A 20,666-nucleotide genomic window follows, 5' to 3' on the forward strand; every position below is an offset into this window, starting at 1 on the left:
GAAGAAATATGAGAATGTACAAAGATAAAGGTCTATTGGAGATTCCTATGAAATTTTTCAAAGCTATTTGATCATCCATGCAATCATTGTAATCCCTTAACTCAGTTTAGTATTCTGAGACTCTGGTGTTTCTGCTTCTCTAATTACTAGCATACCAATTCTGCTCATGCTGAGTTAGATCCATTTAATTTTATAGCATTTATTGAACTATGTAGTACAAAGCTCTGGGTAGAGACATCAGAAGATAATTAAGCTATCTCTTGGAATAAAACAATTGATCTACAACAATATTTTGTATAGAAACCACTAAGACATTTCATCATTTTTACATGCTAAATATTGCTCTAAGAGGTTTTTTAAAATATTAATTCCTTTGTTCCCTCAACAAAGCCATTTTCCCCTTATTCTAGAGAAGACGATGAAGAAAAGGAGACATGAATGTTGCACTTGGCTACTGACTGGCATGGCTGTGATTTGTACTCAGATATCCTGGCTCTAGAATCCATGTTGTTAAATATTTGAAGGAGTGATTGAATGGTTCAGATGAGGAATGTGCACATTTTTAAATGAATAAAGGTGTTGAATACAGAGACTTTCCAGGGATGAGTAAAATGAATTCTGTTTAAGACAGTACAAGTGGGAATACCTATAAGAAAGGACAAAATAAGCAGTGAAATTGGTACAGAAATACTAGGGATTCATTAATAGAAATCTTGGAAGGTCATAAGAAAAAGAAGCTGACAAACCAACGAAAGAATTCCTGACCAAGCATTGTGCATATTTTCTGATTTCCAACTAGATCTGATATCAAAGTATTCTAGTCTAGAATTGGGGGTTGCTAAAACTTTCAAAGATGGATAAAAAAATTCTTCAATACATTATAATCCTCACTTCATGCCCTGACCTTTGACTTCATCATTATTTTAATCTTGGTGTATATCTTTCCCCTTATCTAGCTATAATAGGACAGAGAACTTTATTACAATAAACTTTTATGATAATTTAGGAAAGGATCTTACCTGTGTTTTCTGACTGTAATATGATGAATGAAATTGAAATTTCAGTTAATGTACAGTATAATCTGGCATTTGTATTTTACTACCTAGTAAGAAGCAATCTATATATTCACAATGGGAATATTTTATTTTTCTTCAGTAGATTTTTCTAATTTTAACTTTCTTTTTCTTTCTTTTTCTTCCCAAAGTTTGCTTTATGAATGTTACCTCAAGATTTTTGAAATTTTCCCATTGATAATAGAGCATTTTTCCTAGCATTTGAGTAAATGTTTTCATAACTGCAAAGTTTTTAAGATTACAGGAAATATTTGCAACACTAAGGATAATGATTTTCCTAGACCAATCATTAGCAATGATTCTTTTTGATCTCCTTGTCTGCCTCTGAGCAGAATGCCTCCTTATATAGAATACAAACACCATAATTATGAGGATGATAAATGCTATCAAAGTTCTTTCCTCTGTGGCTGACCTATATACCTGGCAGATTTGTTTTGTACTTAGCTTCTAGAAAATCTCTTTTACAAGACACTGTGTGAAAATTAATGGTTTTGGAAAGCAGCATCCTGCAATAGGAGACCATTTATTGAATTTGAAAATCTATTTCTTTCCACAATATACATTTTAAATGCTGTCATTTCTACACCAATGGAAGTTTGGAAGGTATCAAGTGTTAAGATGTAGTCATGAGCAAGTGGAGCAAAATCTGTTTTTCACATCAGGTTTCTTTCCCCCTCTGCCAGGCACTCAGGTCCTGAAGTGGGGCTGTATCTCAAAGTGAAACTTTTTTACCTTCCCATATGCACAGCCCTGTGTTAAAGATTTTTGCATGGTGGAAGAAACATGAAATAATGCAGATAACCTCTAATCTTTCCCAAAAGGAACTGACTTCATTATTGAAAGAAACAAGTTTAAATTAAAGGTGGTCTCAGCACAGGTTGTAATACATGGGAAGAATTTTATGGATTTTATGAAGATACAAATTAAACTGTGATTTAGTTCATTTTCAAGAGAGAAACAGTAAATAAAACAAAAAGCTAGAATTCTCCTAGAATTAGCACAAATATCTCATATCAACTACACAAAGTATCTCTTCAAAGGAGACACAGATTGATTGAAAGCAATAGAGCACACAGTCAATAATAACTACAGTTCATTAGATGAGTTTTCCAGGAAAAAAAAAAAAAGAGGAATAAAACATCTGATGAGCCCACTGTGATTCCAAGATAACTGTATGCAAGTGAATGCTAAGTTTCAAATCTGTGAGGATTAGACCACAGGCTTACTACTCTGGGGGGGAGGAGGAGACACCACTAAAAATGTCCAGCAGTCACTAAAAAATAAATAAGCAAATAGCAGTAGTAATCACTAGGAAGTGGGTGAGGCAGTGGTAAATAGCGCCTAGACTAGCTACATATATTATCCAAAATTTTCAGTTTCCTACCAAAAATGAGAAATCATAAGAAACAGAAAACTATGACTCATGTACTAGAAAAGAAGGGGCAATATCAATCACTTGACTGAGACAAGTAGGTATGAGTTTTTACCAAAAAGACATCAAATTAGCCATTATAAAAATCTTCACAGAAATAAAGGAAAGCGAGTTTAAAGAAGTAAAGGAAGAAATAATAATAATTTCTTATCAAATACAAATAAATATGTAGAAATTATAAACTAAATGGAAATTCTGTAGTTGAAAAATATAACTAGAAACTTTTAAAATCTCAGCAGTAGACATTAACTTTTGAAACACTGAAACTAAATATTGGTGAATAGATATCATACAAGCCAAGAAACAAAGAGTAAAACTAATAAATAAAATGAAGAGACTTAGAGAAATACGAGATGACATCCAGCATACCGATATATATGGACTAGGAATAACAGAAAGTGAGGGGAGGAGATAAAGAAGAAAAAAAATTGAAGGTATAATGACAAAAAAAATCTCAAATTTGTTTAAAAACAGTAACCTATACATGGAGAAAGCTCAATGAATGATATGAAAATGAGCACAAAGAAATCTACAAAGAGATATGATATAGTAAAAATGCAAATGTAAAAGACAAGAAGAAATCAATAGTCATAAATTCCTCTGTTGATAAGATAATGGAAAAACAAAGAGAAACTAATCCTATGGTAAGCATAAGGTTGCTTCAACATCTGAAAATCAATTAATGTAGCAGCACATCATATAAACAGAATAAAAATTAAAGTGATCTGCTCATATCAATAGAGAAAAGGCATAGGACAAAACCAGCAATACCACTCTTTCTTGATAAACAGACTAACCAAACTATAAATTGAAGAAAAACTTCATTTACATATTAATAAGCACCTTACCCACAAATAATATCAAATTATCAAACATAATAGAAACAGAATGGACGATTTATTTCTAAGATCAGGAGCAAAGCAATGATTTTCATTCTTACCAAGTCTATTCATTTTTCTTTTCGAGATTCTAGCCAAGGCAATTAGACAAGAAAAATAAGTGAAAGGCATACTGATTGGAGAGGAAAAAGTAAAATTATCTATCTGCAGAAAACACGAGCTTATAAAGAAAAATTTCCAAAGAATCACTAAAAATAAACTGAACTAAAACAAATTCCCAAGTTTCAGGACACAAAATTAGTACAAAATCTCCATTTATATTTTTTCATAATTGCTATGAACAATCTAAAAATGCAACTATAAAAAATTCCCATTTATAAAGCATCAAAAAGAATAAAATTCTTAGGAAGTAATTTTAAAAAGGTCCAAAATTTTATATTAAAAATATTAATTTTTTTAAAAAATTAAAGAAACGCTAAAGATTTCTTTAAAGATTGAAAGATTTAACATGTTACAGTGGCAATATTCCCCATATTAATCTCATGATTGAAATCCTTATCAGAATCTCAGATTACACCTTAGTGGAAATTGACAAGTTTACTTCATAGGAATTATAAGGTGTTCCAAAAAACTAAATCAATCCTGATAAAGAAGGACTCATACTTCCTCACTTTAGAATTTAACCACAAAATAAAGGTTATTAAGAAACTAGTATTAAAATAAGAACATACTTATAGGTCAATGGAATAAAATTTAAAGTCCAGAATTAAACTTATAAATCTATAATCACCTAGTTTTGACCAGGATGTCATATCATTCAATAGAAACAAGTCTTTTCAAACAATTACACTAGGAAGACTGATCAGTCGAATGCCAAAGAACAAAGTTGGACCCTTTTCTACCATAACATATACAAATTAACTCAAAATGAATCAAAGATCTAAATGTGAAAATTATAATTATATAACTTTTTGAAGAAAATATAAGGGTAGATTTTCAAGATCTTATAAACCCAATAATTTTAAAAAATAAATGTCCTTTAAAGAACATAATCAAGACATTGAAGGGCAACTCACAGAATGTGAGAAAAATGTTTGCAAATTTATATATCTGGTAAGGTAATCCAATCTAGAATATATAGAGGTCTCAACCATAAAAATTAAGAAATGAGCAGAAGATCTTAAAAGGCATTTTCTAAGGAAGATACACAAATGACCAGTAAACACATGAAAATATGCCCAACATCATTACTTTTGCAGAAAATGCAAATCAAAGTCACTTTACAGCCATTCATGTGACCAGAAGGAAGCAAGTCAGGTATTAATAGTCATTGGAAAGGCAATGGTGACATTGTAATCCTCAGACATTGGGGTGGAAATGCAACATAGGCAGGTACTTTGGAAGCAATCCCTCAGTTCCTCAAATGATTAAAAACAGATCAATCACCTGACTCATAATTTCAACTCTCAAGTATATAACTTGGGAGAAACATTTGTCCACACAAAAAACTTTCACAAATGTTTATTGTTACATAATTCATATTACCGAATAGTAGAAATAACTTAAGTGTCCATTAATAGATGAATGGAAAATCCATGTGAGTATACCCATACAATGGAATTTTATTCATTCATAAAATGGAAAACAAAGAGTACCTGATTTATATACAAATTGGAAGAACCTAAGAAATATTTTGCCAAGTGAAAGAGGGCAGTCATGATAGTCCGGTATGATATGATTCTTATGATATCATTCTTATGAACATTTAGAATAAGAAAATCTATTGAGATAGAAGATAGATTAACAGCTACTTAGGGCTAGACATCTGTGGGTGGTAGATAAGAGGAATCAAGATCAACTTTCTTGGTTTCTTTGTAAAGTGATGAAAATGTTCTAAAGGTCACTGTGTTATGGCTGTAAAAACATACTAAAAACCACTGAAATGGACATTTTAAATAAGTGAACTGTAAGACAACTTTCTAAATAAAGCTGATGTTTTTAAAATGATCATTAAATGACAATTTACATAAGAGCATGCCATAAGTATTATAATGTTCTTGTGTCATTTTACTGTAATAGACTAAATTAAAAAGAAGCTCAAGGAATATAGAACTTCTATTTTCTGAATGTGACCCTATTTGTAAGGTCATTTACATTCTCTTTAAAACAAAAATACTTGAAACATTAAGTCAGTGCTTTTTGAGTAACCAACAAAATATTTGATCCACGCTTATAAAAATTTATATTTTTGTTTATATTTTGTTTTTAAAATGTATTTAAAACATTTAGAATATGCATTTTTACTCTTTTTTTTTTTCTTTCTTGGTACTAGATTGAACCCAGGAACACTTTTAACACTGAGCTACATCTTCAGCCCTTTTCATTTTTTATTTTGAAACAGGGCCTTGCAACGTTGTCACAGTTGGCTTGAAACTCTCAGTCCCACTTGCATTAGCTTCCTGAATGAGATTACAGACTGTGCCCAACTACACATGGGTTTTTACATCAATATTTTGGGGCAGCTTGAATTTCGTAGATCAAATCAGCTTGATTTGGGTGGGGAAGCTCTCATTGAGGAATTTGGTGAAGTATCAGTTAAAATTCAGAGCTCTTTAAATACATATAATACTGTCAAATTATACAGTCACATGGAAAAATACCCATGCATTACAAATGCCTATACACACAGATAGCTGGGCACATGGTGCAGAATGAGGATATAACAAAGAGCATGAAGGGAAGTCAAATAATCTAGATTCTCTGGGAGGTCTGTAGGCCAGCCTTTTGTTTTCTGTTTTTGTCTTCCAGTGTGATCAATGTAAGCATAATGTGAGACAGGCATATGGGCTTAGTAAAACAGTGGGACCCTTTACTAGTTTTATTACTTGACATTTGCCCCTTTGATATTACTTTAGAAACCATAAGTTTAATTTATATGTGGGGAGAAATAGAGTTCAAGAGTTTATTGACTTAAAGGATTGCCTGTGAGAGTCTTTTTTCCAGATCACTGTTTCTAATAAACCACCCAGAGTTCTAGTAGAAATCCAAGACCTCTGACACAAGGTTACTGAGTCCTGCCTCTCATCTCTAAATGAAGGTTAAAGGCCAAAAAAGAAATCTACATGAATTTAGAGACCTAATCTAGATTCTTAGACTGAAACAATAAAGTGAAACAAACAGCTTTATTTTCCTGTTTAAAAGTAGGTGATGATGATCATCATTGAGTCTTCTGTTCAGCATCTAATTGCTTTTTATGAAGAAAATGATGTACTAACAAGTCAAACAAACAGTAACACTATCAGAATAAGAACATTTTCACAATAGATAGTAAACTTCAAAAGCTTGAGGCACTGACCATACAGAATCTAAGAAAGCTGCCCTGAGTGACATTAGAGAGGAAACTGTCTTTTCTTTCAAAGTTTCTTTGAGAGTAATTTTATGGGCATTGTCTTGCTGATGCTCTCTTAGCCCAACTTCCTCCAAGTCCAATGCATTCCATCAAAAACAAAAGGACACCTGATAAAGGATCTTGAAGGAAGGGATTATGAGTGTTCACTTCTGCCACTTCGGTGATGACACTTGATTGGATCCATTAGAGAATGTGTAATTTTGTCTATTTTTGTTCAGGTTACACTAATAAAAGCACATTTTGCCTAAGGGAGGGTGCTAGTTATTTAAGTTTTATATGGAGAAAACAGTTTTGAAGCCTGTTGAGACTGAATCAGGCCTTGAAATCGAACTTCTGAAATTTTTCTAAAGTCTCTTGCAGGGTGGGGTAATGCACAATTCTGGAGTCCTTGCATGACAATAGAGAGTGATGATAGAAATACAGAAGAGCATACAAAAAATTCTTGAATTCTTACTACCTCCAGGAAGTATCCATGACCTCATGTGGGAAAGAAGCTAATATACTGTCTTGAAAAAGCACATTACTTATTATGGTATAGAGCAGGATATTAGCAATGAAATATCAGAGGCTAAAAACAAGGACTTTCAATTCTGAGTGGGATGTAAAAATAAAATAAAATTAAAAAATCACAGCAGGCTATTACTTTCATCCTAACAAAGAAAATAAGTCAGATAAATTCAAATGCAAAGGTTTTTGTTTGTTGTTTTCTTTTCTTCTTCTTTATTTATTTAGTAAAAGAGAATAAAGGACATTGCAAATAAACTATAATCCAGAAAATGATGGAAGACTTCATGGGAAAGAATGGACAAAGGGCTTTCATCACAAACAAGAGAGGCAGGAGTATGAATCTGCCCATGGTAAGGTAAAGGAGAACTTGAAATAAAATGTAATGGCCATTTTTTAAATTGATATGATAGATTAAAATACTGGGCAGCCCCAAGGTGAGCATGCCCCTACCCCTACCCACAAAGTGGGCAACCGTTACCTTTCTATGGGCTCATGGCAGCAAGTATATGAGCAGCTATGTACAAAGCAGAAGACCTGAAAGAAATATTCTCTAAAGCACAGGAGTCTTATCCATGTACAAGCCCTATGGCAATAGAAAGTTTAGGACGGACAAATGAACTGAAAAACCGTATAAGGTACTTTTGGCCTTCATCAGTACAGGACCCAGAATAGTTAAGAAAAAGAACAAAGAGAACAAAAAGCTGAAAAAGATGACTAAGTATCCTAGGCTTTCACCAAGTACACAGCATTGATCTTTGACATTTCAAATCCTAAGACATTGTAGCAAGGTGGCAAGGAGTACCATAAAGGCAAAGGAGGTAAATTTTGGTACAAATATTTTTTTTATGTGGTTTGAATGAAACTGTTGTTTAAGTCAATTACATTCTTGTTGATATTTTGTCTTTTGGTTTGTCAATGATTAAGACTGTTAAAATGTCTGTTATTAATAACATTTCTTTCGATCTTGTTGCTTTTTGCTTTCAGCAGTAGAGTTGAGAGTTCATATGTGCTGAAGTTCTCCTTTTGAGAGTATAAATATTTAGGACTACTGTAAAGCAAAGCTAATTTCCCACAACCTCAGAGACTGGTAGCCAAACTACAAAACAGAAATGGATTCTCTGTGATTCAGAGTTGGCAATTGTGTTGTAAAACAGGTGGCCATCTCTTGAATTTCACTGCTGGCCACATTCTGAGTCTTGTTGAAAGAAAACTATGAGTGATAATTACAAAACCTTTAAAGCCGTGTATTGATAAAGTAAGTCAGATACATTGAAGCCCTGACACATTTTCAGAGTAAACATTCATTTCAATATTTTCTGATTTTTTTTGGATTTGTTTTGACTTTCTTTTATTTTACACATAATATAAAAAGAAAATGTGAAAAGACAAAAAGAATGCAAACTTAATGTGTAAGACAAAAGAAATCATTAGAAGCAGATTCAGATAAAAATAAGAGATTAGAATTTATTTGATTGGTTTTGAATTGGACTGGACTGATAAGAAAAGAGAATGAATAATTTAAAAGACAAATCATGAGTTATTAATGAAACTGAAAAAAACAGGAGAAAAAAGAACACCAATGTGAAACAGTCTAAGATTTTAAAGCACCCTGTAAAATAGCCTAACAGTTCCAGAGAAGAGGAAGAATAATATAGAGGATAAAATATAATATCCTAGGATAGTTCAAAAGTGATAGAAGTTATTAGCCACCAGGTGTAAGAATTTTAGAAAAGATAAATAAAAAGAAGACCACATCAAAGCATGTGAAAGTAAAACTTTTGAAAACCCAAAGCAAAAGGAACTTCAAAAAGAACCAGAGACAGTAAAGTCTCACTATCAAGAGAAAATAAAACAAAACAAAACAAAACAATGGCAGTAATCATGATTAACTGTTATCATCAGGAAAATGGTGATCAGAAGATAAAAGTATGATAGAAAGGGGCAGGACAAGAAGGATGGGCTACTACAGATAGATCATAGATGGCTGGACATGTGTACTATATAGTGATAGATGAATTGGTACTTACAAAATACAGTAAGAATGGTATAAAAATATGGATATGTGCATGTAAAATACAATAATGGAAATACTGAAATAATGAACTAGATTTAATTGAATATTTGTATGGTTTTCAGTGAAATATTTTTGTCACATTTATCACTGATGATTTAATATTAATAGTTTTGATGCTATAAAAAGAGAATCAATTTCAATTTCAATTTCAGATTATATTGTACTTTGCAACCTCAGCAAATTTCCTTTTTTAGTTTTTGTACCTTTTAATAACTCCACTGGATTTTCAACAGAGCCACTTGTGTCATCTGTGAATAGACAGTTTTACTTATTTTAAGAAATCTGAATGATTTAGTTCTTTTCATGCCTGAGTGCACTAGCTAAATCTTAAGAATAATGTTTAATAAAAGCAGGAGTAGTAGATATCCTTGTCTTGTTCCTCAGCTTAGAATAAAAACATTCATCTTTCATGAGTAAGTGTGATGGTAGCTGCAAGGCTTTATATAAAAGTCCATTTTCAGGTTGAAAAAAGTACTTTATCTCCCTTGTTTTCATTTATTTAAATAAGAAACACAACTCAGTCTTTGTTTAAAGTTTTTATGTCTCTTGAAAATGTTCTATTTGTCATCTCTGTATATATTTAACTCTGTATCATCTATCTATGCTATCTTTAGTTTATTGATGTGTTAATTTACACTATTTGATTTTTAATGTTATTCCAACTGTACTTTTGGAATAAATCCCAAATAATAATGTGTAATTATTTGTATGTATTGTTGAGTTCAAATTGCTTTAATCTTGCTTAGAATTTTTGTATTCATATTAATAGGTAATATTTATAGTTCTATTTCTTGTAATATCTTTGTCTCATTTTGGTATGGATGCAATGCTGGATTACAATAAATACGTAGCATTCATCTCCCTTGAACATTTTAGAAGAGTTTGTGTAGATTAATATTATTTCTGCCTTAAAATATTTGTTATAAATCAACAGTGAAACCATCTTGGCAAGAAGTTTTCTCTGCAGGAAATGTATTTAACTAAACATCAATTTGTCTAATAAATATATGGTAATTCAGGTTATTCAGTCTTGAATGAGCTTGTGAAATTTGGGTCTTTCAAAGACTGTGTCCACTAGATCTCAAATCAACAGCACAAATTTGTTCATGGTATGTATCATTAATATTTACATATTTTTGTCATTTATAATAATGTCATCTCTCTCATTTCTTATTTTGGTAATTTGTCTCTTCCCTATTTTGTTTCCTGATAATTCTGGCTAGATAGTTATCAATTTTATTTATTTTTTAAAAGGCTTTTGTTTCTTTGATGTTTTCCCTATGGTTTTTGTTAAATTGTAAATTTCCAAGCAAGTGCAGTGTCACATGCCTATTTTCCCAGCTACTCAGGAGTCTGAGGCAGGAGGATGACAAGTTTGAGGCCACCTGAGTAATTCAGTGAGAATTTGTCTCAAAACAAAATTAATAAGAAGAAAAAGGGTAGGAAATGTAGCTCAGCAGTAGAGTGACCATGAATACCATCAAAAATATCATTGATTCCATTTTGATTTTTTTGATTGCTTTCTTTAGATTTTTAATTGGATCATCTTTTCCTTTTATTACTTTTTCTTAATATAAATATTGTTTGCTACAAATTTCCCATTATATACTGTTTGGGAAACATTGAAAAGATTTTTATTTACGTTGTACTTCATGATTTCATGGCATTTCATACTCCTTTTGATTTGCTGTGTGATCTATGGACATTTTAGAAGTATATTATTTAGTTTTTGAATATTTGATGATGTCTCTGTATACCTTTCTGGTATTAGTATTTGTTTTATGTGGTTTGAATGAAACTGTTGTTTAATTCTATTATATTCTTGCTGATTTTTTGTCTTTTGGTTTGGCAATGTTTAAGAGAATACTGTTAAAACATCTGTTATTAATAACATTTCTCTCCATCTTGTTACTTTTTGCTCTCAGCAGTAGAGCTGAGAGCTTCATATGTGTTGAAGTTCTCCTATTGATAGCATAAATATTTAGGACTACAATTTCCTGTGGATTGACAAGTTTATCTTTAGGAAGCAACTTTACCTGGGTAGTAATCTATTCTGAAACCTAGTTTCCTTATGTGAAATGGCCATCTGTGTCAGTATAATATATACTACTCCCATCCATTTACTTTTAACCTCTTTTTTACATTCCAAGAAATTTCCTTTTAGGCAAGATTAAGTATGAACTTGCTAATATTTTTAGTCCAGTGTAGCAATCTGTGTCTTTTAATAGGACATTTACACTATTGGTATTTCATGTGAATATTGATAAGGTAAGATTTGGTTCCATGTACTTGACATTTATTTTACATTTTTCTCATTTGCTCTTCTTTTCCAATTATCTTGTTTTGTCTTGAATTTTTTAAATATAATTCTATCACCACCCCTTTGTCTTATTAATTATAACTTTGGTATTTTACTGGTTGGTTAAGATTCATGGTATTCATTCTCATGAGCTCACTTTCAAATGATATTATACCATCTCATTTGATAATATGAGACCCTACCAATGTATTCCTCCAGTTCCCCATCTAAGTCTTCATGCTACATTTGGAATATTGTTTAATTCTTTCTACATGTGTTATAAATCTTATTATACATTGATTGGGTTTGTTTAAAGAGTTGATTCTCTTTTAAAGTGTCTGAACTACCCATGATAACAATACAATGATCTATGTAGGTAAGCTTCCCAGTTTTCTTAATTTCCTTATATAGACCTAGAATCACTTTTCTTCTTAGGAAACAAAGAAAGTGTAAACCTCTCCTGCCTTTTTCTTAAGTCAGGCCTGCTGTTGAAATTCTATTTATTTATTTATTTTAAATTTACATAAGACAGTTGAATGCATTACAATTCTTATTACACATATAGAGCACAATTTTTTATATCTCTGGTTGTATACAAAGTATATTCACACCAATTCGTGTCTTCATACATGTACTTTGGATAATAATAATCATCACGTTCCATGTCATTTATAACCCCATCCCCTCTCCCTTCCCCTCCTACCCCTCTGCGTTATCTAGAGTTTGTCTATTACTCCCATGTTCCCTCTTCCTATCCCAGTATGAATCAGCTTCCTTATATCAAAGAAAACATTCAGCATTTGATTATTTGGGATTGGCTAACTTCACTTAGCATTATTTTCTCTAACTCCACCCATTTACCTGCAAATGCCTGGCATTTGCTGTTGAAATTTTTATAGTTTTTGTGCACATTTGAATATATTTTCTTTTCTTTTTGAACCATTTAGATAGACAGTGAACTCCAAACAGGAAAATTTGTGATAGCTAATTAAAATTAACTTATTTCCCCCCATATTGGTTTGGCTTTATTTGACTACAATATGCCATGCTGTAACTTTATAGTTTTCTCATGCTTGGGGTGGTTTCCACTTTCTTAATGTTTTCTGAGAGTTTTTGGTGGTTTTACAGTCTTCTTCAAATTTTAAAGACTTTGTCTACATTTAATTCTACAAATATTTTATATGTTATCTTTAGCATATGGCTTCTAAGTTGGTCCCATGATGCAATCCTCAGAGGATGCACATCCCATATCATTCTCTCCCATTGTCACAGAGATCTTAGGCTTGTTTTAGCAACAGAAAAGTGATTGATGTATGTGATTATGTATATGTGTTGATAACATATGAGATTGTAATATCTTGTTAATAGACTCTTTTCTTTGATGAAATTGAAGAAATAAATTAACTGGTATAAATTATGGAGAGGGCCAGTTGGCAAAGAATTAAAGGTTACTTCCCATCAGCAGTCCTCAGGAAATTAAATCCCTTAGTGTGGAAACCTGCAGGGAAATCAATGCTATTTAACAACACAAATATGGAAATGAATCCTTCTCAAGTTGGGACCAAAGTGTAAACAGCTCTGGTGGCACTGATTGGAGGAAGTAGTTAAGCCACACTTAGCTCTGAACTCTGGATGCAAAATAACATCAATTCTATTTTATTAATACATTTTCATATGGAAACCTAAATATCTTTCAATTGTCAGATAGAAGAGTGAATCCCATGTGTTAGCTTACCCTTGCATAGAAGGAGATATGTCTATTTAGAGAGGTTTTTGCTTTAATGTCAATTATTTGCCTTAATTTTATATTTTAGGAAACTTACTTCAAATATTCTCTGGAAATGGAAAAAATATAATTATCACCCAATTACAACATATGAAACATTAGAAATAATGCTTTGATCTTTGATAGTTTGATAACTGAGATATGTGATGGCCTCAATGAGTATATGGTTTCCTTCCAAGGAGATAACAGGTTCAATTAGAACAGAGCTGGAAGAAACAGAGTGCAATAATGCCTGATGTGAAAAACACTAGAAATTATATCATCCAGTTTTTATCTTTTCCCATGATTTCTCTACCTATGATTTATTGTAAAGAGCAAAGAAGCTACCATTTCGTAGCTATTATATGTAAACCACTTTGATTAGAAACAAAACACAAATAAAAAATAGATTCTGCTTTTCCTCTCTAGAATTTAGAACTGTGAATAAAAGCAAAGAAGGGACAAAAGAACAAATATCTAAAACTGCAAAGCAGTATTTTTAAGAATTTAATAATGACACTATATTTACATGCAATAATTGGAGAGAAACAATATCCCTTTCTTTCCAAGACATTGAAACAGTTAAGCATGTGTATGTAAAAAAGATAGAAAAACTTTTGGTCAAATTTATCAAAGGTTTACAATTTGTTAAGTCTTATTTATTCTGCAAAGTAATTGGATACTTAAATTTATATTAGAGTTAAATTATTTTTTAAAGTCCTAAGGGCATTTGCTATTAAAAAAATCAAGAGATAACAGGTATTGACCAGGTTGTTGAGAAAAGCAATGTTATATACAATTAGGGGGATTATAAACTGGTATAGCCATCATGGAAGATTATGGAGACTTTCCAACAAATTAAATATATAACTATCATCTGATTCAGCAATTTTGTTTCTGGGTACATAACCCAAAGAATGAAATCAGAATATTACAGAAATATCTGTGCTCCCATGTTTATTACAGCACTACTCATAATAGCTAAGGTAAGGATACAACATAACTATCTTGTTGATGGATAAATACATAAAGAAATTATCATATATACATATACATTGCACATACATGGGTGGATGTATCTACAATAGAATGTTATTCAGCTTTGAAAAAAGAAGAAAACCCTGTCTTTGTGACAACATTGATGAATCTAGAGACTTTATGCTTAGTGAAATATGCCAGACAAAAAAGAAATATACTGCATATTCTCTCTCATATATAATCTTTTAAAAAAAGTTGATACATACAAACAGAATAGAGGGACAGTTGGTTTGGGGAAAAGAAAGGTGTGGTTCAAAAAGTATAAATTTGTAGCTATGAAAGATGAAAAAGTATAGCAGTAATAAATACCATGAAGACTCTAGTTAATAATATTGTGAAGTACCAATGAAATTTGCAAAAAGAATAGATTTAGGGGCTTTCCCTAGTTGTAAAACTATGTGCAATAATGAGATTATGGATATGTTAATTTGCTTAACTGTAGTACCCATTTCACAACATATATCAAAATGTCATATTGTGTGTGTATATTATTTGAAAATGTATTTTCTTAAGCTAGAATATTGTCTTTCAAAGTTAATTTTAGTATTGTTTCTACTTTTTCCTAGATATGTTTATCAAAATTTTCTAAATAGTGTTATTTTTAAAAAAATATTATTTTTTTCTATGTTAAAAAATGGCAGCACAGTGAATGTTATCAATAATTATTTAAGAAAAATAAAAATTACTATTTTAAAACTTTTAAAAGAGTTAAAATAATTTAATTTTACTCATGCAGAATTTTTATAACATAATGCATTGTGGAAACACTTTTTTAAAATGCTTATGCTATACTTGAACTCAGGTGACATATTCAATTTTCCCCCATATAAAATATATTTTAATTTTCTCATTATTGTCAATTATATAATATAAAAATTTATTAGGCTATCTCAAGATAAAGTATAAATTAGTAAGATGTATTTAGATAACCTGAATCCATTGAATTGAATCTTCTAGAAATAATATTCAATTCTATAAATTATATTTGACATGCTACCAGACTATAAATAATATTGAGAAATAATATTCTAAATATATGTCAATAATTGCCCTAGTGTGACAATTAATTAAGTTACATGGGTATTTGAGCCTCTGTTTTCTAATTTACAGATGTGTTATTGAGCCTCATTTCACATCTACTTTCATAATTATGAGCAATAAAGACAACAAAGTGCTCTATTCCATTCTTAGAAACTTGCTCATAATTAACACTAATTGCTCAACTCTTTTACATTTTGCAAGAATGCACATGATAAAAGCTTGCATGATTTTGCAGATTAGATTATATTTTTGCTGTTGTCTGGAAACAATTATATTTTACTCTATTTTTTAGCAATACTTGGTCTCTTGAATTCTGTGAATCAAGGGACAACATCATTCACATTTATTCAAGAAATTAAGTGTCCAGTACATGGCAGTAAAAAATGCAAATTAAATCACCAAATGAAAGAAATTGTGGATCTTGCTACAGTTAGATTGATTCTTTAAAATATAAAGGCAATAAATTGAGCCTTTAGGGATTACATAATGGAATTCAGCTCTAGGTTTCAGAGACACTGCTTAGGTACTTTGCATTGGAATATTTATTTGACTGTGAAGAATTTTCTTAGTGGGATGCCCTTAGATTCAGCATGGCCCCTGCTTCCACACCTTCTCGGTCCTTTATATCCTGTTAAATTATATTGAACCACTTGGAATATTAGAATTTTATAATAGCAAATCATATATCTGTGTAGAGATATATTTGCTAATTTACCCCTTAAAGAAAAGGAAACATTCTCCCTAGAAAAACACACAAACATGAGTGTGCACACAGATTAAGAGGTGTGTAAACCTGCAGTGTGGGAGCACACCAGTCAACTCTGTTCCTCCTTTAACACAGCACACCAGCAAGAGGTCTTCTCTAGGATGCTTCAGGTTAACTCGGATTGCAGCTAAACCTGACCTGGAGGATCATCAGTCAACTGTTCTGTCTGGTGATTACAACTGTCTCAGAAAGGAATTCCCTTCACACCTAAATTAAATCCATAGAGATCTAGTGACCTCCTGTCCATCCCATTACCACTTCCTCACCCTTTCCCATCTGAGCACTTTCATGCCTATATTCATAGCCAAGTTGTTGCCAGCTAGCACACATCTCATTTCCTGTTTTCCTCCATTAAAGACAAATATGAACCTCTGTTAATAATTTCTCACCACATCATTCCCATTCTGTTCTGTTTCTTCCCCCTGATTTAAAGCCCACCTCACCTCCTTTCTTGCCATCTACAGCACTCAATACACACCTTCAGATACCTCCTCTGAATGCCTAGGATCTCATTTCCACAGTTAGTAGAGAAAGGGCATTCTTTGGTGCCTGTCAAGGTAAGGCTGTTGACTCCCATTCCAAGCTACTCCTTTGTCTTTTTTCAGAGCTGATCCTAATAATACACTTCCTATTAAAGTTCCTTCCCTTAGGAGGCTCATTTCTACAAGGTAGAGCATCAACTCTATGAATTCCTACCGCCAGTTGTGTCACCAGTGTCTAAGAACAATGCTTTTATGCAATAACATGCCTCCTTAAAATGTGCCTTTGCAAATCATAAGTTTAGACATGAAATGTGCATGGATATTTCTTGCTTAGTATTAGTATAGAAACTCTATTCTATAATTCTACTTGGTGTTGAATAAAAAAATCAATAACCATATAATAAACTGCACTTACAACAATGCTTTCTTCTATTAGAAAATACAGTTTAAGTTACTTTAATATCATTAAAATTGATTTCTGAGAAAGTCTATTTCTTCTCAGCATCCTCAAGCTAAATATCCCTAACAATATCCTACCTTACAACATTTTTAAATTAACTAAGACACCCAAATTTGTGCTGGTTATATTTTTATCTATACAGCATAAATGTTATTTATGTACTTGGTTGCTCAGTACAACAAAGTCCTAGAGTCAGAAGCAGACTAAGTATATTGTGTAATTTACACTCACAGAAATCTTTTCCCCAGTCCTGTCTACTAATAATATTGAAGTCACACATGTCAGAACTTTGAATTATTGTTTGTATAACCCTTAAGCTAAAGATGTTTCCATAACACCTTTTCCAGTATATCCAGGACAAAAGTTATACCTCAGTGTGTATCTTTTTGAAGATATTGAAGCAACTTTTCAACCAACTGAGAAAAGTATGCATACATTAATTTTAACTTTAAAAAAAACCCAAAATGTTCTATTTAAGGTCTGTTTTTAGCATTAACTATAAAATGTTAGATTTGAAGATCTTAGGAATGCTCTTTATATTTTATTTTGCCATTGTTACCTTAGTCTATGATCACACTGTGCTGGGTCTTGCTTAGATAGTTTTAACAATGACTATTGGCTACACAAAATAACATTTGACCTAAACTTCCAGATAAATGTTTTTTATATTTAAAAATTTATTGTTCCAGTTTGAGAGACCACACATTCCCTTCTCTGTTTCTCTCTTCCCTTTCCTCTATCTTCCCTTCTGCCTCTCATCTTTTCTTTTGTTATTTGTTTGTTTCAGAATTAGATCTATAGTTATTTTCCCCTTTTTCACATTTAGTAAATGTAGCTTTAGTATAGATAAAGTCAAATGAGTTTTGTAAGCATATGGCATTAGTGACTCGTTTTAGATATATTTTACTTTTAGAAATTTACAACCAAGTACTTAATTTCTTGACTGTATCTCAAAAACATCAAACCAGGATTTCCTGATGTTATTTTTTGCCATTGACAACCTTGGGCCTAATAAATCCCATCTTTTTAAATCTTAAAATCCATAAAAATACAAAAAAATTGATATCATTACAATAAGTGTGTTTCCAAATATACTTTGTGAATGAGTCTGTGTACCTCAGGGTAAGCTTAGAAAATTCAAATATATTTATTTCAATTATTCTTGAGCATGAAAAACCAGTACTCAATAATGAAGTAGGAAATTATGTCAAAGTGCATGTGATTTCATCTTAAATAATTACATAACTTGGACCAAAAGGAAAAGCAAAATATATTTTTGTAATGTGATTGTTTAAAACAGTGATTTAAGCAAATATTTAGAAATGCATTTTGGAGATGGGGAAAAAGGGAATAAGACAAAGCTAGAATGAACTCATTCATACCTTTATGGCAGTGGATGCAATTTGAATGTGGTGAAGTCTCCGAAGAGTGCTGTCCCTGTCAATGAAGTAGGAAGCAGCAAGTTGATGGAGGGTCTCCAGGGTGACAGAAGAGCTGTTGGTGCTGGTATCGCTTCCTTCCGATCGCTTGCTCAGCTTCCGCTTGTCCACAAAAATTGTGAGTGACTCCTCTCCTGCATTAATAATAGTTCAAATTATTTCCATTTCCACATAAAACCACTATTTCATTTATCTGCAAATGAATGAGCATGCTTAGAAGGCAAAAACTTTTGTAATTTTTTAAAAAATTTATGAATATTTCCAAATACCTAGAAAAGAGGCAGGGATGTTAAAGGTTTTAAATACACAAGTATAAATATAAATTTACAGAATATAAAAAAAAATCTCTGGATTTTGCTGAAATCCTCATGTAGTAAAACTTACCTAACTTTCATATGGCACAAAAGCAAATTAAGATTTTACAAAATGAACTTGGGTAGAGTTGTGTGGAACTGTATAAATCCAGAAATATTTTACCGCTGAACAACCAATCAAAACAGAAACATGAAGAAACAGAAGTTTTCAATTGCACCTTTAAAGTGTACAGAAACTATTTATTCATATATATAGTTATAAAATATATGAAAGAATTCAGAAGTTTCTTCGATATGATGTATTAAAATATAGTACATTAAATAAGCTCTATGGAAATCACTAAACTCCATGAAAAATGTAGATACTGGCAATGAATTCTCAATTGTGAAACTTAAAGTATGTTACAATTCAGCTACATTTTTCAGTGTTCAAATGTTAACAAAAAATATCCATGTCACTTAAGTTAGATAAGAAGAACTCACAATCCTTAGACTTTATACTATTGGATATTCATCTTGCATGTAATTGTCAAGCTTGCTTCTCTCTCGGGAGCCCATCTGTTCCACTGGCATTATGCCAATATACAAATTGACAAGCTAGTTTATAAAAGGCCAAATAAGATCATCTATTTGAGTAGTTAACACTTCCCCTCTATCTTACAAAAGGTACCACTTGTAAAATGACATAGCTCAGGTGATAAAGCCAGTTCTAAGAGCATCTGTGTCTCTATAAGAGATGAGGTCAATCCATATCAGAGTAAGATGTCAACAAACATTCATGAAAATTACATTCCCAGTTTTTTATGCGGACCCTAACATGCACACTAGAAGTCAAACACGCCAAATAGAATAGCCAAAGAAAATTGTCAAGAATATGAAATAAGGGAGTCTAACTGTGACAGCATTAGTTCATGTGCACAATGAACAGTTTTGGGGTGGGAGCTTCAGAGTATGAAAGGATGTATATATAAAATGCTATAGAAACAAAAAGCCCCAACAATCATTCATTACCAGTAAAGGACCAAATAGTGTGGAAATTGGATGACCATGGAATATGAGAAAAATTCACCCTTATGCCACATTTTGAGATAATTCCAAAACAAATACACATCACAGGGTTGTGTGGATCCAAAAACTCCTAACACAGTTCTATCACTAATGTAGGAAGGGTGTCTCAGAAAGATTAAAATTAAAAGGAAAATCTAAATAAAAAGGAAACAAAGCTCATAATTCTGACCTGAGATCTTCAGGCCAAAAATTATTAAATGAGGAAAAAGAAAAGTTCTAAGTGTAAATTTCCTTGAGACCTGAGAAACTGCTTTAATAACACATTTCATAGAGCAGAAAATACAGGGACAATAGATGTGCACTGCTAATATTTGAGACTTTAATACACCTATCTTATCTTGAGGTGGCTAAAAAAAAAAACAATAAGCAAACAAAAACTGATAAAAGAGCTCTATACAACCTGGTCCTTAAGAACTTATAGGTAAATATTGAACATTATATTAATAGTAGAGGCAAAAACTTACTTTAAAGTAGTTATGTTGAAGTAAAAAAGCTCATTTTCATAAGTTGATGTTCAAGAATATGAGTTTCAAGAGCACACAGAACATGTGCAAGATGATGGTAAACTTTATTACAAATAAATTCTTTGTAAATTAGAAAAATTTGAAAAGCAAATATAGTATCATTCACCAACTACCATAATATAAAACTAAAATTTGA

At 31.6% G+C, this 20,666-nt stretch overlaps 1 protein-coding gene across 3 annotated transcripts in view; it reads right to left on the reverse strand.

Annotated features, from left to right (window-relative positions):
- Brinp3 (BMP/retinoic acid inducible neural specific 3) overlaps window positions 1-20,666 on the reverse strand; it is a 358,134-nt gene that overhangs the window by 139,384 nt on the left and 198,084 nt on the right. For all 3 annotated transcript variants that reach the window (XM_005319679.4, XM_021722543.3, XM_021722542.3), the window contains exon 4: window positions 18,568-18,758. In XM_005319679.4, coding sequence (XP_005319736.1) covers window positions 18,568-18,758 — 191 coding nt within the window. The remainder of the gene's footprint in view (window positions 1-18,567; window positions 18,759-20,666) is intronic.

Source organism: Ictidomys tridecemlineatus, chromosome 10 (genome assembly GCF_052094955.1).
Source record: "Ictidomys tridecemlineatus isolate mIctTri1 chromosome 10, mIctTri1.hap1, whole genome shotgun sequence".
Classification (NCBI taxonomy): Eukaryota; Metazoa; Chordata; class Mammalia; order Rodentia; family Sciuridae; genus Ictidomys; species Ictidomys tridecemlineatus.